The 23,615-nt window shown below is 42.2% G+C and overlaps 1 protein-coding gene across 3 annotated transcripts in view; it reads right to left on the bottom strand.

Moving 5' to 3' along the window:
• Positions 1-23,615, bottom strand: part of RIPOR2 (RHO family interacting cell polarization regulator 2) — a 123,873-nt gene that overhangs the window by 40,102 nt on the left and 60,156 nt on the right. For 2 of the 3 annotated variants that reach the window (XM_037518943.2, XM_054698350.1), the window contains exons 2-8: positions 14,891-15,017; positions 13,566-13,721; positions 12,257-12,335; positions 11,180-11,203; positions 10,101-10,154; positions 6,647-6,796; positions 3,562-3,625 (exon numbers count right to left, since the gene is read on the bottom strand). In XM_037518943.2, the coding sequence (XP_037374840.1) occupies positions 3,562-3,625; positions 6,647-6,796; positions 10,101-10,154; positions 11,180-11,203; positions 12,257-12,335; positions 13,566-13,721; positions 14,891-15,017 (654 nt within the window). Of the gene's footprint in view, positions 1-3,561; positions 3,626-6,646; positions 6,797-10,100; positions 10,155-11,179; positions 11,204-12,256; positions 12,336-13,565; positions 13,722-14,890; positions 15,018-16,593; positions 16,947-23,615 lie in introns of those variants that run through there. The other variant, XM_037518944.2, reaches the window with a different exon arrangement.

A 23,615-nucleotide genomic window follows, 5' to 3' on the forward strand; every position in this document is an offset into this window, starting at 1 on the left:
TATTTTCTCAGCAGTTTTGTGATTACTGTTATGCTGTGTAAAAAGCCATCATTATGGCCACTCAGCTACCATGGGGTTGGGCATCCAGGAAAATGGGTGTGTGTGTGGGGGGGGGGGGCAGGGACTGTCATTTAAAAAGTTATTCATCTTCCCTGACCTTTTGGGTGTTTCATAATTTATTACTGAAAACCCAGCTCTTCCACAGCTTTGTTTAGCAGCCCAGATGATGCCGGATGCAACCGCCCACCACTATCTGCCTCTGGTTAGGGCCACTCTTTCAGAAGAACTTTTTCCAGTTCTCAGATGGTTTGCTTTCCAAGAGTCACACTTCTGCTCCAGGGAAAACAGCCACTCCAGGGTCTTGGGTTACAGACCTTACTGATTTTATTGACCAGGCATAAATAATACAGATTTCCTAGTCCACTGGCCATTCTTTCCTCTCCTGCCCTAGAAGCTCCAGGAGCCAGAACAGCCTTCTAGAGATCCACTCTGCCTGGAACTTAATTAGAACTAAGTAATAATTGGGAGAAAAAAAAAAACATTTTTCTCAAGACCACCAGTCTAGTTGCTGGTAGACAGTCCCCTCTTTAACCTGCCATTCAAAGCTCTTCAAAATTTGGCACCAACTAGCCCTCTCCTCTCTCCCAGCATGCACTGCAGCCTCCCCCTCTGCCCATCAATGCTCAGTGAAAGATTCAAAGTTTACATTAGGGAAACTTCCTCCTCCCTGCTCCCTTCCCCTCCTCCCTGCTCTCTCCTCTTCTTCTGTAGTAATCTGCTCTGTTGGTCCAGTAGATCATTCATTCTATGGAATTGGAACACACTGGTTCATTCATCCATTTTCTCAGGATTCACCCAGTGCTGGGCCAATAGCAGGGGCTTAGAAGGAGCTCAGCTTCAAGTGTCTATATCATCATCCCCCCAACCCTCTTGGTGGTTGTGTTTATTGGGGACAGAACAAAAAGGGAAGTGTGGAAGGATGTGACACGGCAGGAGGAAGCTGGGTTACCAGGTCTGAGAATGTTCTGAAATATTCTCAGTTTCTGTCAATATTTATGTTGGGGGAGATTACTTTTACCAGAATGAACCAGAGATAAGAAATTGCAGAACTTTCTTGGCACCACGAGGGGACTTCCTTTTATCCATGGGCGTGCTACCCTTGAAAGGCTTCATAGATGTGGTTTGAGTTTTTGTGTTAAATTAGGGAAGGGGAAGTGAGATAAATTTACACTGAAAAAAAAAAAAAAAAAAAAAGACTCAGTTTCAGGCCTAGCGATCCAATGGGAGAAAGCCTGAGTCCAGAGAGAAGCTAAAGAAGCAAGTTAGGCAGGAAGCAAACACCACAGAGAGGTAGAGATGGAAAAGGAGGGCCACCCGGTGCTGCTGTTGGCTGGGTTGCCAAGGTTCCCCCCCCCACCACCACCCACCATGCTCTCAGGCCTGAAGCTGCCATCCCACGACTCTGTGCCTGTATGTTCAACTAAAGAAGACTCTCCTCTAGAAGAGATCAAAATCAACAAAAACCTATGAACCAGAGACACTCTATGGGGGGTGAGGGGCAGGGAGGGGAGGGATTGGGGTCAAAATAAGGGGGTTGCAATTGTATGGGGAATATAAAAATAAAATTTATTTACAAAAAAATAAAACTATGGGATACAAATAAAGCACTTGAGGTACTTTTAAAGTTTTGATTGTTTATACTGGAAAAATTAAAATTAAAAAAAAAAAAAGATCATTCTTTGAGTGATGGTTGAGCTTTGTTAGAACACCCGTCCTCATACAGGCCTAGGGGTTGAATGTACTAGGAGCCAAGAGCCCTGGAATTCAGTTTCAAGTCTGAGTCCAATTTACTGTGTGACTTCTGGCACAGTTGTTTACCTGTCACTTGCCATCTAAAATATGGGGAAATTATTGCCCCAGCAAAGCTTGATGCATTTGATAATAGTGAGCATCAAAAATAAGGGAAATTCAACACTCTTTATATTAACTCTGTTCATCTGCTCGGATGGTCCCTGGGTGTGGGGGGAGAAGAAAGCGTTTGTGGCTAAGCACAGATTCAGGGTCATTTTCCAGAATCAGCCTGGGGTTTAAATATGACACTCACTCTGGGGCCGTGGGCTGTGATGTGCTAGGAAGGGGGCAGGGAGCGGTGGTTTTGGAACTAGTGACTCAGGTGAACATCCAGAATGAAGAGAATGGACCCAAGCGAAGGGGAATGCACAGCGGCCCCTCCCCAGTGAGACTGGACACTAACAAACAAACTGGTTTACTATCAGGACCGCGGAACAGAAGACTTCCATGTGGAAGCTGAGAGTCAAGGTCATTTTTACCCCAGGTATTCAGAGCTGCTCTCACATGTCAAGCATAGAACTTGACAGAAAATTTCCGCCCCCCTGAGTTAGATGACTCATTTGAAATGAAGCTCTCCTGGTGAGCCCTTAAAAAAAGTCCCCCCTTCTTGTCTCCCTTAATTGCAAAAAGTATACAAGAGGGTGATTAAGTCCCCATTAGCAACCCAGGGATCAGACTGCTAAAAAACCTCAGAAAAAAAAAATGTATGAGCAACAGCCTTCTTTGTTGCAGATCAACAGGCCAAAACGCCAACGAAAAATGGGTTTGCTTATCTGACAGCCCAGCCTAGCGGTAAATCCCACAACACCCGGGTGATACTCCATTGTCTCCAGCCAGTTTCTTTTTGTTCTGAAATGCCATGCAATCTATACTACTTCTAGAGGAGAACTTTCTGGAGTAGATATCAGAAAGGAACTGGGCACAGAAAAAAAGGAAAATGCATAGTCCTCTGTGACTTAAAATATAAACACAAAATAAAATTTAAAACTTGGTAGGTATTTAAAAGAAACACAGAGCATCAAGAAACAATTTTATGAGACTAGGCAGAAGCAACAGACCAAACAGACAGAGCATGGAACATTCTGTGCCACAGTGGTTTCTGTGATGAGCCAACCACGGTGGGGGGACAGGATGGGAGGGGGTCTGATCTAGAAGAAAGGAAAGCTCAGAGACACACCTAACCCCCAATAACAATGCTTGCACCAGGTTTAGATCCTGATGTGAACAAACCAATTGTTCAAAGCATTTGGGGGACCACTCAGGAAATCTGATCATGGGGTGGATTCATAACAAACACCTGGTCACTTGACTTGGTGTCATCATACTTGACACTGTGGTCATGTAAGACATCCCTGCTCTTGAGAGGCACATGAATGTCTATGGGGGTAGAGGTACATATCTGGATTGGGTTTCAAGTAAGGAAAACAGATAAAGCAAATGAGGCAAAATCTTGCTAATTGTGACATGCTGGGGAGAATATCACTGTAACAGTCTCTTCCCATTTGTGTATGTTGCAGATGCCATCATAATAAATATTTAAGTGTGTAGGCAGGCCTCAGGATGAGAAGCTTCTGAAGTGTCAATAAAGTCACGTAAGTGGAGAGGATGGAGAATGTCTTTGCAGAGAAAATAAAAATAGCATGCGTGCGCAAACTTCAAGGAGCCCTGCAGAGCTGCTGTCTTACTCTCCCCAAACAGGGAAAAGAGTACCTTTCATCTTGATAGAGAACTCCCCCAGCAGATTCTCCAGCTCAGCTTCAATGGTGCACATATTCTGTGAAAAGTACAGAGGACTAGCATTAGAGGCCTGTCAAACAAGTGGCTGGCATTCGAAGAGACAAGCATGGGTCAACAGCAGGAGGACTTGACCTTTTTGCAACGAGCGATCCAGAACTGGCAATGAGGTATTCTTGACCAAATGTCTCACCTACAATTAAGCAAGCCCTCCATGCACAAGAGAGTCGCAGAAGTTCAATTATATCATCAACAGACAAATTCAGGGACATTCTATGAGAACTAGCCTAGAGTCTACAAAAAGGCAATATTCTGGCAAGAAAATTCTAGATAGAAAAAGACTGAAGAGACATAATAACCAAAAGCATTATTATAACTACTTTCATTGCATCCTTGACCTGAAAGTAAATGAACCACAACAGTTATAAAAGACATTTTGGGGCCACGTAGGGGAAATGTAGAAAGTGCATGGGCTATTTGATAATTCTATAGAAAAGGATTGCTCCCTTTCTTAGTTTCTAATGATGGTATGTGATTCTGCAGGGAATCTTGCATGTTATGTAAGTAACCATTAGGGATCCATGCAATATTTATGGGGAGATATGTCACGAATCATTTACTGTCAGGTGCCACAGCATCCCCAAAATGATTCCTGGGCTGACAGGAGTCCCCTCCATTTTAAGTTTGAGGGAACAGCAAGGGCAGAAGGAGTGACACCAGCTATGCCTGTGGTTAGAGGAGTAACTTCCTCAGTATGGGCCTAACAAGAGCAAGGAGTTTGAAATTGAAAAGGAAAGTGCTGGGGTGGGGTGGGGGGGCTGTCCCCAGTGAGGCCCTTCTGCAGCTTGGCCAGCTTAAGCTTTGGATGCCACCTCTGCTTATTCTTAGCAGCAGTCCCCACCCCAGCCTGGAGGGAACATTTGCAGCTTCTCCCTCACCATCAGCCTCTATCAAGGATCAAGGCTCAGGGTAGCCATTCCTACCAAGCACAGTGCTCAGTGAGTTTCCATGGGGGTTGCTGCCATTTGACTTTTGTTTGCTAAGGACCTCAGAGCTCCTAATTCTTGCTTGTCCCTTTATTCTGTTCTGAAAGATCATGCTCCTGAATTTGGTGCGTTGAAGGGATTCTAAGAAAATGGCATTGCCTCTTCCACGGTCAATTCTTAGTCCCTCAGCTAGTTTAGCAAAGCTGGGGGAAACTTCTAGAAGGCTGAGCTTTATGCAGCTTGAATGCTTTGAAAGCAGTTTCGGTATTACAAACCAATTTTCTTCCTCAAAGACTGGGCATCTCAGTGAGGGAACATATTTCCAGAAATATCAAGGATATCACCACACATATTAGAACTGCTACCAGTATCTCTAAAAAAACTCAGGGGGTCAGTTAGTTTAACAGCTGAGGATACCCAGGCCCAGAGTTTTCGGTCTCACCCACACAGCTGCTACTGAGAATCACAGATGCAAAAGCATATAATGCCATTTCGCTCTAATTGCCCTTCATGATAAATCCTGGATATGTAGGATGTGGAGATACAAAACCACTTGTGTCAAGTGAGCTACGAAGCTACAGAAGCCCCGGTCACTCTCTCCCAGGCAGCCCTTCCTCTTGTTGAAATCACACTCTACACCTTTGAGTTTGTGAGCAACGTAGGATGCATGTCTTGGCACTTGATGAAGGGTGGCTATTTCTGAACGGGCTCATGAAAGGTCGAGGGCCTGCAGTTGTCAGGAATCTGCTCCTGGGTCGTGAACAGCCCAATGGATAACTGCTCCCTTGTTTCAGAAACATGTAGACATATCACGAATGTAGAAAGCAAGTCACAGTAGTTATACCAGCACCTGCGACCTTGACACCAATTGAATCACATATATGTTCATGTCACATCATTCATGCAGACACCTTGATAAATCATTTATAATTATTCCTACTTAGAAATCTTGATTTCAAACAACTAGAGCCAGTGCTGGTTCTTATACTTGAGTTGGATGTGTTCATCAAGCAGCATTAAACCACAGGCCTACGTCACGTATTTTTAAAATACTTTGATAACTGTGCTGATAAAATGGAAATGACTAGTTCAATATCATCTGTTTCCTTCGAAAGCCTGTGTATTTTATTTCATGCATTTATGAAACATTCTGAAAGGTGAATTCAGGAAGAAGTTCAATTTTAGGTCATGAAAGACAAAAATGGTTCAGACAAGAGGTGCTGCTGGAGGACACTCAAATGACCCTGCCAATTAACCACCCAAGAGGGCCTGCTCGGCCTAGGGCCAAGACAGACGCTCAGCTCTGGGAATTGTCCAACAGACCTTCATCAGGCCGATGACTTCATTCATGAAACTGGATCTCTGAACAAAGACTCATGGGATAGTGAGACAAGCTGCTTTAATAATTCAGTCATTTCATCAAAGACACTGGTATCAGGTGGCCCCAGGAGGAGCAAATACCTCCCGGGGTCATAGGCTTAAGCCTCAGAGACAGGAAAGCCCACTTGGGTTCATGGTTCTTTATTTTGCCTCCTGAGGTAGAAGGAACATTTCTTAAAACAATTGTAGGCAGGAGGGTGAGGGTCACTCAGCATTCAGGGTTGCCATCTCAACTACGAAGTCGTCAACACCCAGGCCTAAAGCTGCATTAGATTTGACACTGGAGAATCTGAATGACAAAAACCATTGCACTGTGGCTTATTCATTCACTGCAGTCTTGACAAGGATCTGTAGTCTACCTGTGCAGAGACTGTGCATGACAGCACAGAAAACATGAAGACTTGGCTAGTGCATGACTGTGTAGTATCCAAACCCTTGTGGTTTAGACTGAGAAAGGTACATGCACTGGAGTCCAGTCAAGGCTCTAAATAAACAGATTCCACGAAACTATGCAAGAGTCATTTTAAACAATTCCACTGATAGTCCCCACCCACCCCTCTCCCGCTCCCACCCCCCTACCCCCCATTGCAGGCAAGGCAAATAGCAAAACATCTCTGTACAGAGTAGAATGAGGCTGCAGGACCTGCTTCTTGGAAGGTACCCACACCTTCGATGGGACCCAGGTTTCCACATACCTCTGTGTACTCTTTGTAACTCCGGTTGATCTCTGACAGGCTCTCTCGGGCAGCTTTGCTGGCAGGGGATGTTGCAAAGGCTTGCTTCATTTTGCTGGCACCATCTTGGAGGCGTCTTTGGATACAATAAGCTTCATAGAGTTCATCTACCTGCCAGAGTCAGAGCAGGGAACACAGGGACAGAAATAGTTATCATACTTGAAAGAAGATACACAGGCCACTAAAAGTGCTTCACATTCTTCCTGATTCTGATCTCAACAAGGAGATTCTTGTAGATGACTCATCCTTTTAGACAGAGACCAATCTATGTTTTGACCAGTATGATCTTTTTTTTTTTTTTTCAATACAGACTGTCCTCTGAGCCCTCTTTACAAATGTTCACAAAACAAAAATGAACATCAGTGAATAGTGCAAGACAAGTATTGTAGAGTGGAGACAGGGGTCTTTCATATGTGGAATAAACACTAGAAGGCTTTATACAGCTTCACACACCAAGGTGAACACCTTGTAGTATACTGAGCTATTATCACTTTATTTTAAGAGATAAGTGTCACAAAGTGATATTCACACATCCCGATTTAGCTTTTTTGTTTTTTAATTTGAGCTGATTTTACAAAGATCTTTTCCAGTAAATAGCTTCAACAATAAAGAGAGGAAAAGAACTGATTAACTTCATTCTCAAATTAGGGAAGCACAATTATCAAAACCTATTCAATGTCATTAAGTACTGAATACTTAAGAACTGTGAAATCTCTTGTATGTAAGTTATATTGCAATTTGAAAAAATAGAAGCAATGGAAATGAACCTTTATCTTTAATGCTACTAAAGGATAATACACCCTTTGCAAAAGACTATTGATCATCCTCATTATAGAAACCTGTTAATCACTTCATGCATGCTTCTCAATCCACCCAAGGCCATTATGACACCTGAGGGATATCTGACATTTTTCAGTGTGACAGTTGAGAGATGCTAGCGACACCTAACAGACATGGGCCAGGGGTTCTGCTAAACACCCTATAATGCAGAGGACAGTGCCCTCACAAAGAATTGTTGCAAAATATCAATAGTGTCTAGGTTGAACAAACCTAGTTATTCCTGACAACAATGATTTTTATAGACTTGTACTAGCTTTAGTTATCAACGTGCTGACCACAGCTTACTACAGGAACTGGCAGACAGATAAAAAGGGCAGTTCTTAACAGGCGTCAGCAGAAGTTAATGAAATCTATTACTTCTAGAAGGCATGTATCGACCAAGGACTACCTGAAAATTTCATGTCAGTATAAACTTTGTTCTCTCAAAAAAAGAAGAAGCTTAAACTGCAGATCCAGAAGAAGGTGGAGATGAACATAATGGATTTCAAAGTTTAAGATTCCCTTATTTTTCTGAAGGGAAATTTTTGGCTGTTCATTGAAAAGCATTACTCCATGACAATTTTCTATTGTTGCTTTATCTATACAGACAATTATACTTAGGTTGGAAGATGAACATTAAAAGACTGAAAATTATTCTCTAGGTAAAGGATTCTTTGTTGCTCTTTACTCTAACAATTCACTCTGAGAGGAGTTGCCAAGTTTTGGAAATAGTAGTCTTTCATCTTTGGGGTCAATGGTTTTTGTCTCTGATCAAGAGCAAGGTAACAAGAGAGAAGAGGTGGCATGTCTTCTGATAGAGTCTTTGGGTTGGTGATTGGCATAGAGGATGGTCCTCATATTTTAAAATGAAGCTATGCCTCACCCAGTGAGCTTGTGAAAATGCTGATACCCAGGCCCCACTCTGAGATACTGATTCAGTAGGTTGGGCCAGAAATCTGAAATTTTAAATAAGCCTTGGGAATCGTTTAGCTGTGGGAGGTCAACATAAAACATTTTGAAATACAATCACTGAGAGCTCTTCCTATGCAAGCCAGGTTCTTTCCCCCATATGATCCCTTCAACCCTTTTCCCAGGACTGAGTGCACTGAAGTCTGAGATTGTAATCCTCCCAATACGGAGGCTGCTCGCTGGGCCAGTGGTGTCGCCCAAGCAACTTGGTCCATTACTTTGCATTTAAAGAAAAGCTTATTCTTCGTTTTCATTTCAGTATCAACCTGTCCTAGTCAGATGGAGTTAACTTTAGGATAAAGGACAACCATGCACTTAGCTGAGCAGAAGCAAGGCATCTCCAGGCAAATCTTTCTTATCTACATGTCAGCAATGGCCCTCAAATAAATTGACTGACTTGTTCAGCCACATATAATTTGTTAGGCATCCAGCGTCTGAGGCACTACAAATAAAGCACCACTAATCTTTAACAATCATTCAAACTGTTGTAGCTGACAGTGAAAGCTATAAGATGGATAGATAGACTACAATCTAACGCTGATTTAGTTTTCTAGGGTTTTTCAAATGGAGCAGTTTGTCAAAGCTTGCCTGCCACATTAAATTACCTCCTAGTGGATATCATGGATTTACTGATTGAATTTAACAGAAACAGGAACAATTTTAGTTTTGCCTAAGGGTAATAAATATTTTTCAAAGTGAGAATGCACGAAGGAAGTAGCACAGATATAGATCATCATCATAGCATTCTAAATTGAAAGAATTCTCAAGGACCATCTAGCTTATGTACATATACCTCCCTAGCCCCATTTCACAGAGTGGAAAGTCAAGGCCCAGGTAGATGTCAAAGCCCAGTGAATACATGCAGAGCTGAACTAGAACCCCTGGCTCCTGATTCCTAGTAAAGTGATCTGCAAAAATGTCCAGTCTCTCCACTGACAGAGGTGGATGTGTATGTATGGAACAGGGAATTACTACTGCTGTGATCTAGCAGCTCCCAAAGGGAACATTTTCTAGAATATTCAGAATAAGGGACTAATAGCCCCACTCCACATTAGGCTGGTTGGAGCATCAGTGAACTATTTGTAAGGTTCAGGGCTGGACATCTGGGATGGCGCATGACTAGGGAGTCCAGGAAGGTGAACAACCACCTGGAAACAATGTCAGGTGGGAAAGGAAGTAAGTGCTCGAGAAAGACTAAGGAGCAATGACAGTTGCCTTCCAGTACTTTCAAGACCTTTAGGAAGAAGTTTGTGAGGTATTGAGTTATATGTGAGACCTTAGTGCAAAGGCAGGCAAGCATGACCTTTTTGGTGGCATCAGTTTGGTGCAATCTTGTCTCTACCTGCAAATCTTCCAGCAAAGCACTGTGTGTAAACACTGGAAGACTTCTTATGTATTTGTGAACGAAAGTCCAGTCATAACTGTGCATAACTGAGCTCATTATTGGGCACTCCGTTTTCAGTTTTTCTCCATTTTTACTGCTTGTTGAAGAATTTAATTGCTAATTTGTCCATGAATCTAACAGAGAAGAAATTCTGCATGGACTAGATGTTCTGTTCAGGCCAAAGGGGTAATCATCAGCAACCGAGAAGGGGAAAACAGGCAAACCAACAGGAACTTCAATTACCTTACTAATGTGAAACTCCAGGCGTCTCATGTATCTTTCAATCGTTTTAATTTGCTGGAATTAAAAGAAGAAGTTTGTAAACAAGTACAGCCATTTATAGTTTTATTGATCTAGACTTCTGAGGCTATCTTCTTTATTATCTCATAATCAAGAGTACTGGAAAACGCTCATTTCCCCTTTCCTATCTTTATTCCTATTTTAGAGATTCTCTAATATCAATATTGAAAGTGTTTATTTTAATGTTGAAGAGCCTGAGAGAAGCATTTGAGTGAAGACTTTGTATATGACATCAAAGAAGGCCAATCAAATGAAATTCTTGGATCACTTTAGAACAGTATTATAGAATACACTTCTATTCCTTTATAACATTTTATCAGCTCTAAGATCAACCCCCTCATACATATCTGAAATTGAGGTGCATTTTACAATTGCTATTGTCTGTGCATGAGCGAAGATAATCATAGTTCATGTGCCATTTCTTCATTTGAGTTATAAATATTGTTATTACATGTATTAAATTTAATTACCCTTTAAAACATCTTCAAAAAAAGTATACTATGAATCAGCATGAAAGTTACTGTAGACACAGAAAGGCAGGTAAAGAGAGGCAGCACACATAAATTTAAAAATCTACATTTAAAATAGTCTTAAAAGTTTTGTCACTAAGTATAAGGTAGAAATTTTAAGTGGAAAAAAAAAAACAGCCAGAATTTGGCTGGAATAATTTTTTTTCCCCTAGTGGCCCATAAAATCATTAGTGGTGTGCTTTCCAATCAAAGATGTCCTTGACTTGATGAAATATGGAAATCAGTACTTAGAACACAATAAGGACCTCCAAATAACTCTGGAAGCTAGGAAACTTATTAATACACCGAGAATGGAAATAACCTGAAGTCATTCTTGGGTCTGGGGATTGTGGTCCTTATTCATCATCCTCATTAGACAAGAATATGAATTTTTCTAGGATTAAAAAATTCCATTTTCTAGGATCTTACTATACTTAAGAGGAAATCACTAATCGCCATTTAAGGATGCGGGTTTTATTTTTAGCAACAGTCCAATGCAGAACAGTAACTTACCTTGTCTAGGTCATACAGCACACCCTAAAGTTAAAAAAAAAGGAGTATCTGGATTAAAACATATTTTCCTCAAACTTGTTACTGATATTCATAATTAGTGTCATCTACATTTCTGCATTACCAGCAAAATTATGATCCATCCTACAAAATTTTGCTGGATTTTTGGATGTTTGCTTCTAAAAAGTACTTATTTTAAGTACCAATAAGAATATGTCTAAGAACCAGTATTTATCTTTACTCTGTATCCAGAATTCTACCCAACTCTCTGTCCCTGTTGGGAGCTTTAAGGTTCTCATTTGCTTCAAGGATTTCTACATAGTGGGGACATGTAAATTCATGTTCACTTTTTCATTTAAAAAATATCTTTAGCATAAAATGTAGCAGTGAGATATGTGTTTAAGGAAAAAAAAAAAGATTTGCTTTCCCGTTTAAACATGTAAAACTGGTATTTAAGAAGAGTCGTTGGGGGCGGTGATATGCTCCCCATAAATTGTTTTGAAGGTAAGTTTACTTACTCTGTGCCCGAAATATCACAGTCGAACCAGTACGCTTTCCCAGAAGGCCCATCAGGGACTCCTCCCTTAGGTCCTGGGGGAAACTCCTCCACTTGCCACTGTGCTCCTCAGAGGAGTATTTTGTTGCACTAAAGACAGTCAAGGGCATTCCAAAGCTCCCAAGGTCATTCCACAAGGAGTTCCAGGGAGAAGGGGGCAATTTATACCCTGATATTATTAGAATATAAAACCTTTAACTTCTGAAAGCCTTTAACCTTTAAGCCTCTGAGAAGGACAACACTGTACATTTCAGTAAGGGGAAGAAGTATGGGTAGTTTCTTAAGTATTTTTTCCTGGTTATAGTTTACATGCACAAACATGCTTGGAAAATACCATGAATAAAGCTAATTAAGAAACTTAGCCATTTTCTTCCTTCTAAATACAAATCAGAGAGCAGTGCTTTCCCCTTGGATCTGCATTTCTTAAAGGTTCTTCCCTGGCCTCATCCCCATTCTGTAAAAGATGATACATGGTTAAAGAAGAGGAATGCATGTTAACATCCTCAAGACAGGATGGTACTGACCAGGCGAGAGTTTCTTTTCATATCCTTCAATTGTGCTGTCAACTTGTCCAGCTCCGTCTGGTGAACCTCCAGGTATTCACTGCAAAGATAAGATGAGATCATCATGAATGTCCAGTGGAATCTGGTGGTGGTACTGACCTTTTCCCTCAGAAAGGGGATTAAGAATCTGACCCTTGCTCTGTAGACAGGCAGTGTCGGTGGGGGAGAAACTCTGTATTGTCCCTGTCTCTTGACATCTTAAAAGCTCTATCCAGATGGTCAAAAAGGAGAACCCCAGTGAGACTGAGTCCATAAAGGCAAAAAGCATGGGGAAGTCAGAGGCAGACAGTGATCAAGTCAGTCCTGGATCTAGTCTCACAGATTTCTCTCTAGTCCAGTACAGTGCCAGCAGCAGATGTCTCAAGACACGCCAGGGAAGTTTTATTCTGAGCAAATAATCCCTATCACATACTTAGGAAGGTTTTAGAACCCTTCTTCAGTAATCTCTAAAATGGACAGGCCTATCAACATTGTCTAAGTGAAATTCAACAGAAGACCAAGTTAAATATAAACACATTACTAGCTCTGGTCTCCTTCAAGGTTATGATATGATATAGGAATGCAACATTCACGCCTTTGGGCCTTGTTTACAGCTTCCTCAATTATGGTGCAAGAAAAAAATATCTACAATGGAAATAGACATTTAAGACACTTAAGATCATTTCTAAATGATCATCTAAGACTAGGTTTCTGTGACTCTTACTGAGCATCTTTTAAAAAAGATATATTTATTTATGCATACAAGAGCTGGGGTACAGGCCAGAGGTGTGGAGGGTGAGAGGATTCACCAGAGACAGAGTGGGGAATAGAACTGGCAGACTGACTGAAGTACACTGCTGAGGGGAGCAGCAGGCAAGTCAGGAGATGTCTGTTGCACCATGCGGATTGCTTCATAGGTTGCGTCTTAACCCTTGAGCCACCAGGGAGGCCCCTACTGAGCATTTTAAAAAGGAACAGTGGGCCTCCCTGGTAGTACAAGGGGTTAAGACGCCACCTATGAAGCTACCTGAAGCCTCTGCAGCATGAGTTCCATCCCCAGCTGGCCGGGGAGCTACCCAAATGGCGCAGCAGACCTCTCCTGTCTCACCCGCTATTCCCCTCAGCAGTGTATTTCAATGGATCTGCCTGTTCTGCTCCCCACTCTGTCTCTAGTGAATCCTCTCACCCCCTCCACCTTTGGCCTGTACTCCAGTTCTTGTATGCATAAATAAATCTTTTTAAAAAAATAATTGAATAGGATTCAGCGTGTTATGAGGTTCAAGGTTCTTACTCAAGTCCATTCTTCAAGGCCCGGTAGACCTCTTCCACCCTTTGAGGCTGAGGTTCTTTGGGAAGGTTGTTGTTTTTGTGTCCTAAATTGTGCATTTTCTTCAGTTTGGTTTGGGGCTTCTTGAGAGCAGAGGAATTTTCAATGAAGGAGTTGCATCTATAGAAAGAGTCATGAACAAAAGAAATTGTGAGTCTCCAGTATCCAAAAGGATTTGATTAAAGAAATGCTTCTCCATTATCTTGTGTTTGTATTAGTGTCTTTGTGGGGAGGTAACTTTCCCTTGGATATTAACTGATCTGAGCAATTACTACATTTAGTTTCCTGGCATAAGATTTGTGAACTGTTAATATCTGGAAGCTTTGCCAGCAGTGGCTATCCAGCACCAAAGCCTGGCTTGCAGTAACGTGAACTCATATCACACCACTAAAACCTCATCGGAAGCCAAGGACACACCTTCCAGGTGGAAACAATGAACAGGGAGCAGACTATAATCCAATTCAAAATATATATGTGCAGTGTCAACATCAGGTATAGGCATCCATTAAATTTGACCAGGATGTAAGTGAATACTTGTGATAAAGGGTGATAAGCATGATAGATGGTAATTTCTTACAGTATTCAGGAGAAGTACCTGCAGGTAGACAGTTTTATTTTTTGTTTTTCAAGATTTTTATGGAGCAATGTGTTTAGGTGTAACAAAATTCAACATCTCTATTAGTGCAGGGAGGCAGGCTGCAGACTCCAGATGTGGTTGGAGACCAAGAGGCAGGAACACCCACTGGCCCACTGTCAGCAGTGAGCTGTGTGAGCTGTCAGTCTGGCAGTTGCCTGTTGGGTGCCTCCCAGGTGAGTTACTTTCCCCAGCCAGCACCCTGTGCAGGACGGTGCAGGTCAGAGGGCACACAGGATTCTCAGAGCAGAGGACCTTAGGTCAGAAAAGTCCAACACCAACTCATTCTACGTTACCTATTTCACTACCTGTGCTTTCTTTCTTGGGCTCCCCTAAGTCCTATTTTAGATGAGGAGCATCGCAGGGAAAACACAAGACTAACTCTCCCAAGCCCAAGTCGAAATGACAATTGCTTCCTCCCTGGAGCCAATAAACAGTGGCAGCCTGACCCTCATTACTGCCTTATTCCGCCATCTTCTCTGCAGGGGAAATTCTAAATCACTGAGAAGAAAGAAAAGCACTTAATTTTTAGTATTTTAAAAATGGGGGTGTGTGTGTGTGCTTGCATGTGCACTCATGGGGCATGCGCGTTGATAAGACACCTGCACACAGGCCTTCCTCAGAGCATCCCAGGAGAGGGGGGCACACTACTTGCCTGGATCGCCTCTCCTGCAGGCCGCTGAACCCCGCGAAGGACTGGCTTCTGATGATCCCATTGGGCCCTCCAGGGGAGAAGGATTGGGATCCTACCAGCATGATTTCTGGGAGTCTGGCTGGTAATCCTGCAAGACAGCAAAAAGATTATGGCAAATTATAGGCAGGTTCAGACAGAAAAGACACTAAACTTGTCAACAGTGATAAAAGGTGTGACACCAGGCAGGGCGAGTCATGCATGAGGCCACTAGACACTTGGAAGGGTTCTTTCCCATCACACACTCTTTTTTAAGGCAAAGGTTCAACTCTCAGGTGCAGGAAAAAAAGATAAGCAAGATAGGTTTGGTCATTCAGATGACCAAATCTGTATCTCAGACCTCTTTGGTTTGCATTCACAGTTCCTGACTCACAGCTCCCCCTCCAAAGCACTGACATTTCCAAAGTGTTGTGATGATAAAGTGTCTCTTGTTATGTTAATAAAGGCAATGCAGGGGAAACACCTGGGCTGGAGGGGGTCTGGTTGCCAGGATACCAATTTAAATCAGTCCTACCCTCAGACTCCAGGGCAGGGATAGGGCTGGAGCTTAAGATGCACGTCAATGGCTTCATCAATCATGCCCATGTAATAAAACGCCATAAAAGCCCAAAAGGAGGGGCTGTGAAGAGCCTCCAGGTTCATGAACACGTGATGATTGGAGAGAATGGTGTGTCTAGAGAGGGGCCAGACGCTGTGCCTCTCCCCCATGCTTGTCATAAGCATCCCTTCCATAATAAATCAGTGATCTACTAAATAAATGGGCTTCTGAGTTCCGCGAGCCTCTAGCAAATTAATCAAACCTGTGGTGGGTGTCCGGGGGAACCTGGTTTATAAGTAGCTGGTCAGTAGCACAATCTGTGGAAGTCTATTCAAGGCCTGTCTGTCAGAAGTAACCTTGGATGGGGCTGGCTGGTGGCCTCTGGAGTGGAGGGAGGGCTTAGAACACAGAGCCCTTTACCTGGACAGTCTGACACTATCTGCAGGTAAATTGTCACAACTGAGCTGAATTCTCCAACACCCCACTGGTGTCTGAGAATTGCTCGCTGGTGTGAGCAAATCTGTCCATAACCCCACTAGAAATTGGGACTCCAGACACATCACCAACTACACACCCACCTACTGGGTGATAAATATGAATTTCATAAAAATGTGACTTGAGGTTTCCCTCAGAGATTTTTTTAAAGCAAAGTTCAACCATAAATGCAGCAAAACCACAAATAGGTCAAGCCTCAGCCAGGCCCTGCAGCAGTCAGGTAGATGCCACTTAAAAGTCTTAAGGCTAAAAGGGTGAGCTTGCTATAGAGATGAACTTACACTTGATCTCCCTTCTTCTACCCCTCAGTGTATTTTGAAAGGTAAGATCTTTTCACGATTGTGGCAATGCAAAGTAAGAAGGGTAAGGAAGCGCTCACAAAAGCGGTGATAATCTAGGTTATGATAAGAACGCAAGAAAGAAGAAAAGGTAAGAGGAAAATACAGCAGAAAGCACACAACCCCTTCTCAGTCACTCGCTCCCTTTCGTCAAGACTCATCCTGACTGACCAAGATGCTTTGTCAAGACACAACCTGAACTGGAGAGAAGCTCAAGGTTAGTTCCCCCAAAGGGCTGCCCTAGAACTGTTCAGTAACCCAATTCCCTTTGGGTCAGGAGGAACCCAAGAACATACCATTGTCCCAGTGGTAACCTCAGTCCGGTCCAGAGAAGTGGGGAGACAAGCAGGTTTCTGCTGCAGTCTAGACTGAGGGCTTCCAGACCCCAAGCTGGAGTGTTTGCAGAGTGTCCACAATTGCCATTTAAAGACCCAGCGGGCAAGTAAGCAGAGCTAACCACAGCAGAACACTCCTGCGGCCATCCAGATGTAATGGGAAGGCCACCCTCTCCAGCCTTACTCCAAGCTCTAGGAAGCAGCTCAGCAAAGGGAGGTTTCGAGGGAGTCGCTTCCCCGGGGAGAAAACACAAACAAACCTTACCCCAGGCTGCTGAGGGCTTTTAAATCCCCTTCCCACCCGGCTTCCCCCAGAGAAAGCAGCTCTGGTGTGTTTATGCATTCTTGCGGAGTACAGGTGCTGACTCACGGGGCAGTGGGCCTTACAATAGGCAAAGGCTTGCTCTTTGATCTCTGTGGGACTTGAATCCCACCCATTCCAGCTGGAGGGGGTAGGGAGGAGCTTCACTTTTGGAATGTTCTTAAGAATTTTAGAAGTCGTGAAGTGGAAATATGCATGTGCAGTGGCATTAATTTCTAGTGTCCAAATGGCAGGACAAAATGCAGGTGCAAAGAGCCTCTCTCTGGTTCCCCTTTTCCACCCCCATGGCTCAAAAATAACCATGATTCACTTAAATCCTTAATGAGGCTCTCTAAGTGCTCTTTGCTGGTGACTAAGAGGTCTGTCCACTTTTCATTAAGAACACCTTCCTTAGGCTCATAAGCGTGTCTGTGCTTATCTTTGTGTCTATCACATGCCAACTTTGTAAAAAATATCAAGAAAACGTAGTTTGTTCTTTCTGTACTCAATACATTCATAACCCCAGACTTGGTTTCTGGCCTCCATTTGGCAAATTTTATTAGCATGGTATCACATTTAGTAAATTATTGTTCCATAGATCTATTGCCTCACGAAAATCTTTGATCACAGAAAAAGACTGACAATATTTGAAATATTTTAAACTGTATGATTGTCTTGATTTTAAACTGTATGATTGTCTATGATTATTTTAAACTGTATGATTGACCTAGAAATGAGCTATTTAAGCCCCCAAGTTTTGTTTTTTTTTTCTTCCCTGTTCTTAGTTGATCAGAAATTTCAACTACTGATGGCTGGCTCCCACTCCAGGCTTTCGGATTTAAATTAGAGGGCGTATGGGCTGGAGAACAGGATTTTGAAAAGATCTCCAGGTGATTCTAAGCTCAGCAAAGAAAAAAAAAAAAGATGATGATGAGTTGGTTAAATTTAAAAAGTCCCTTAACATAATCTGCTACAATTTCTCAAATCCAACTCTAAAAAAAATACTATTTAGCCCCAGACTTAAATAAGCCTTTCTTTGCCAAGCTGAAATGTCTCATTAAATGAATTAAACATTAGTGAGTCAAGCAAGACCTGCATTGTGAAATAATTTTCCTTCTTCTCTTTTTCTAAATAGAGAGGTAAATTCTAGAGAACAAATGTTTGCTTCTGGATTCTCAGATGAATAAACTGCTAGGGAAGCTTTTTATTGTATTTACATGTTCAGTGGGGGACCACTGGCATTTGAGGGGGTAAGCAGTTTTCATTTACCCTTCTGGCCTTAGAAATGATGGTTATCTCCCAGGAAAGAATTTGACCCAGCTCTAGTTTAGGCCAAGCATGTCTATCCTGCCATCAGCTCCCCAGATGCTGACCCAGTGTCTTAAGAGTGTCCTAAAACAAGTGTGAACGCTTCCCACCCAGTAAGGCTTTTGGAGAATGGAACGGAGTTGGGACAAGGCAGAATGGCAGGTACTTGGAACAAGAGTTTATGAAACACACCCCTAGCTCCACACCCCCTAACTCTTAACTTGGGGTGAGAGTTCTTTGCCACTAGGATCTAGCTTCATTGCAAGGTATCTTTTAACTCATATCCTTTGGAATGTTGCCACTCCCACCTCTTGGGGCCCTAAGTCTTCAGGCTTTGCCTGGCTTCCTAAGAAAATAAGAAGGGCAATGCTTTCTTCCTAGCTTCCAGCAAAAATTACCCCTAAGGCTACGCTGCTGGTTTTAGGTTTTAAGGACTTAAATCTGGTATATTCCCACTAAAGTTATTTGCTTTTTAATGGCAGGGGCGCCATCCAAAATTCTTCACCTAGCTAGGGCCTCCCCGGTGGCGCAGCGGTTGAACGCTGGGTTGCGTAGCTGCCCGCAGCCTCTGCAGCTCCGGTTTGATCCCCGGCCACCGGTGAGGGTCCCACATGGTGTGCAGACCTTTCCTGCCGCCCGCTGCTCCTCTCAGCAGTGTATTTCGTCAGTCTTCCTGTTCTGCTCTCTGCTCTGGCTCTCCGTGCTTCTGACTGTACCCAGTGCTTGTATAAATAAATAAATCTTTAAAAACAAAACAAAACAAAAATCCCCCCCCAAAACAAAAGTCTTCACCTAAAGGAAGGACTACTATAGAATTGCAGTTATCATGGTCAGGGTGTAAAGTGGCACCCTGTTCTGCAACCCTCCGCGGCTGGGTAGGCTCATCATCGGTTCAGGCAGCTTGAATGAGGATCCTGGAGCCCTGGACATCATCCTCACAGGTTAGGGGAGACAAGCCAGCAGGGAGACAGTAACTTGGGCCCCCCCGCAAATCCCTATACCCTCTCTGATGCCCTCCACTGTACTCCACCGCACTCCGCCACACGCTCTCCTTTGCCACACCTTGTATGCCCAGTCTCTCTGCTCAGGTGTGCCCACTTACACATGCCCACACCATGCTCCAGGTGTCCACACTGTAAGACCACAGGTATCGATCATTGATGCTAATAGCGGGAGGGTGGAAAAACCTGATCACTTCCATTTTCCCTACACACCCCAAGTCTGGAGGACACTTTGATAGTATCAACTTCAAATATAAAATATCTAGTACTTTTGTTTTCATTGCTTTAACAAGTCTCATAAACTCTTTGGTTGCTCCCATAGAGAAGTACGTTAGTTATTCCTTACAAAGGAAGAAAAGCTCTTCTTTACAAAGAGGTATATATGGGGAGGTTCAAGACAATGTTATAGCATAAAAATTAAAATAATATGAGATAATCGTTGTGGGTATGGCTAATACATTAGGGCATAACCATGGGGTGGAATACTATGTTGTCATTAAAAATATACTGACATAGAAAGATCCCCAGGATCAACTGCAGTACAAAACAATGCTTTCTAAAAACAAAACAACATAATGTACATGAATAGAAAAGTTCCAAAAGTTCCAAACACACAGTCTATGGAGAGGTAGGCTTGAGCGAGAATCAGAAACATTTTAATTTTCTTATTGTATTAATTTCTGTAAAGGGAATGTGTTTGTTTATGTATCACCTGTATGATGCATCATGTTTTGAAATGGCAGACAGTTGGGACTGGAGAGAAGAGAGTTCACATACAAGAACATATAAGACATCAGCTATATTTATGGAAAGAATTCTGAGCACCTAGCTACGAGTTGAACAACCTCTACTGTTTTGAGCTGAGCCTCTTGGCACAGGAAGCCAGAAAACCACAGTGTGGTTGACTTTTAGTACAGTGAAAACTCTGCCTTCTTTCCTGCAAAGCAGTGTTAGGTCTAATTAAACACATGGCAGGGGGTTGGGGAGTAGGACAGGGAGGAGTCTTTTGATAGTAGAATGAGTGTAGACGTTTACATGCTGTGTTTTAACATAGTGACATGGGCACGCTGGACCTTAGTAGGTGTTATGAGCCACTATGTGACCTAAAGACCTTGAGTCTGTTCAAATTAGACAGTAGCTCCGCAAGTCAGCAGGTAGTATTTGGACAAAAGCATCGAGACTGAAGATGGCAGGTCTAGGGAGAGGGCTAAAAGGAGCTTAAAAAGAAATCAAAGGACTAGAAGTTCTCTTCTCACTCCATCCCACCACTGTTTGGAACCAAAAAGAAAAGGTACAGCAGGAATGGCATTCAAAGGGGAAATGCCAGCTATGTGGCGAATGCAGAGATAAACTGAAATTTAAGATTAAATGAATGAATCATAGTAATGATCCTTGGGGGTTGCTTAGGGGATGGACCTCGAAAGGATCTGTCTATAGCAGGCCTAAGCAACAGGCACTAAACTAGCTCATGGTAGTGGGGCCAGCACTGATAGTAAAAGTGGAATAAAAATGGCAAGTTCTGGGGAGTTGACAATTTTTAAAAATTATTTCCATATCTTTTTTTTTATTCTTTTAATATTTTCTTTTATTTATTTTTTATTTCTTTTATTTATTTCTTTTATTATTTTATTTTATATAAAATATTTTATATAAAATGATTCTTACATCATTTTTCATTTTTTGCACAATGTATGCATTATCATTTTGGTTATATTCCCCACACAATTGCAACCCCCCTTATTTTGACCCTAGTCCTTTCTCTCCCCTTCCCTCCCCCACCCCGTAGTGTGTCTCTGGTTTATAGTTGCTTGTTGATTTTGATTTTTACTTTGTATTAATTAGTCTTTTTTTCCTGGTCCCTTATTTAGGTTTTCTAGATTCCTGCTATGAGTGAGACCATCTGGTATTTTTCTTTTTCTTTTTGACTTATTTTGCTGAGCATGATCCCTTCCCGCGCCATCCATGTTGCTGCAAATTGCATGTGTTTATCTTTTTTGAATGCTGAGTAATATTCCATGGTGTATATGGACCACATCCTCTTGATCCTGTCATCTATTTTTGGGCATCTGGGTTGTTTCCAAAGCTTAGCTATTGTAAACAGTGCTGCTATAAACATAGGGGTGCAGGTGTTCTTTGGAGTTGATGTTTCTGTGTCCTTTGGGTAAATACCTAGGAGTGGAATTACTGGATCATATGGAAGCTTTATGTTTAGTAGGTCAAGAAATCTCCACACAGCTCTCCATAGTGATTGGACCAGTTTGTACTCCCATCAGAAATGGCAGGAGAGTTCCTTTTTCTCCACAACCTCGCCAACATTTGTTGTTGCTAGTTTTTTTAATATGTGCCATTCTCACTGGTGTAAGATGGTATCTCATGGTAGTTTTGATTTGCATTTCCCTGATTACAAGTGATGTTGAACATTTTTTCATATGTCTGTTGGCCATTTGCATTTTGGGTGACAATTTAATGCCTTATTATATTTTTATAAACTGGTATCCTTGTGAGTTTGATTAGTCTGAGTGGGCAAGCCTCTCTCCCCAAATTTGGATAATTCTTCTTGCTGGCCCATAAGGTTAGGCATGCTAAGGGAAAGATCCAGTTACAAGCCAGTGTCCTTTTAACACCTTTCAGATGTGAACCTTCAAACTGATTAGTTCAGAATGGATGTGCTGGACGCATCAATTAACCTATAAAGCAACTAAATAAGCTGACTAGTCAACTAGAAGGAATGTTAATATTGATCATATTGATCGTTAGAGTTAAGTATACTCATGAAAGTGTTGGGGAAACATTATGTCCTAAATGAACTCCACTCACTGATGTTTTATAGATTCCACTTCCATGCCAAAGAGCTCTCAGGCACTGAGGACTACAATTTCCATCATGCCATGAACCTGCCATGATTCTGACTTCCTGAAGGAGGAGTTGCTGGGAACTAAGGGTAACAGTCTCGCTTGGTATAAAATTTAACACATGTAGGCTTGCGTTCTCTTGGTTTTTTCTTGCTTTGAGTTTGCACCCAGGGTCTCAGTGCAGATGGTGTTACCAGTAGGATATATTGACCAATTAATCTCTCTCTTTGTTTTCCCTCTTCTCATTTCTCTTGTAAAACAAGCCTTTTATCAACTTTTCTCTGTGTGCCTGTTCTTGAGTCTAGTCTTAAGCATGTGGGTGCAGATTCACACCCATGTAACCCCATTTTCCCTTGGGGCTGCCCTGTAACAAAAGGACATAGTACTCATTAAATTATTTTTAGTTATTCCAAATACAGAAAAGTAGGAAGAAGGCAGGGCAGGTAGGGGAGAGAAGAACCATTCCATTTCTAACACCCACAGACAGCCATCAGTAGAATTTGTTGTACTTAATTATCCTCAACTCTTCCCTTTCCATAAAATTCATACTAACTTTTAGCATTGCACATGCTAAATTTTGTTTCCTGCTTTTTCTATCAGATTCCTTTTTTTATGAGTTATATCAAGAGCTTTATAAATTAGCTTTTTTCTTTAAAAGGGAATGCAGGTTTACCCTATACTCCATGTGCTCCTTTGGATAAGGGTAGAATAGCCAACCAAGGAGGAAATCTATACTACATGTGCTTTGGATTCCTGATTTTAAGATATGGCCAAAGGCAAGATTTAGCCAAAGGCATAATTGTTAGAGGAACAATAAGGAGCAAACTCTGAGCCAGTGAATGACATCCTGAAGAAAGTCTACCCCCTGATACCTTATGAAATCTACCCTGCCCTCATGCCTATGCCATCTCAGGACCCAAAGACTACAACACCCAACATGCCATGGGGGGCCTCTGGGATCATGGCAGGTTTAATCACCGTGCCTGCTCTCAACACTCTTTCTTTTCTGGCTTTCACTTGCATCTGGATGTCTCAGTTCAGATGGTGTTGCTGGTAAGACCATCAATTAATTTCCTCTCTCCTCCCTTTTCTCATTCCCTTTATAAACAATACTTTTTTTTTTTTAAATTTCTCTCTGCATGTGTGATTTTGGGTCTTGTCCTGAATCCTTAGACATGCTGATCAGGGCTCATAACTTGGGTCAACTCACTTCCCCCAGGAGATTTCCCTGTAACATAATAAGACCATGGAAGGATGAAACCTCATTTCTCTCTGAGCAAATTAGCATTTGTATATACTTGAGATACAGGACATAAAATGAAAGTTTAAAAAACAAGACAATAGCTGAACATCATTTCCTTACCCCTTGGGAAGAAAGTCATTTATGGTGTTTCTCTTTTTAAAAAATTTAACCAAATTCTTTAACAACACAAACAGGTAATTCTAGAAGATCTTCTTAGATGACAGAAAATATGAGCCATCTGTGGCTTCTGAGTGATGTCACCAAGGACATCTTAGTTT

This window comes from Talpa occidentalis, unplaced genomic scaffold (assembly GCF_014898055.3).
Source record: "Talpa occidentalis isolate TD23 unplaced genomic scaffold, MPIMG_talOcc4v2.1 talOcc4.2, whole genome shotgun sequence".
NCBI lineage: Eukaryota > Metazoa > Chordata > Mammalia > Eulipotyphla > Talpidae > Talpa > Talpa occidentalis.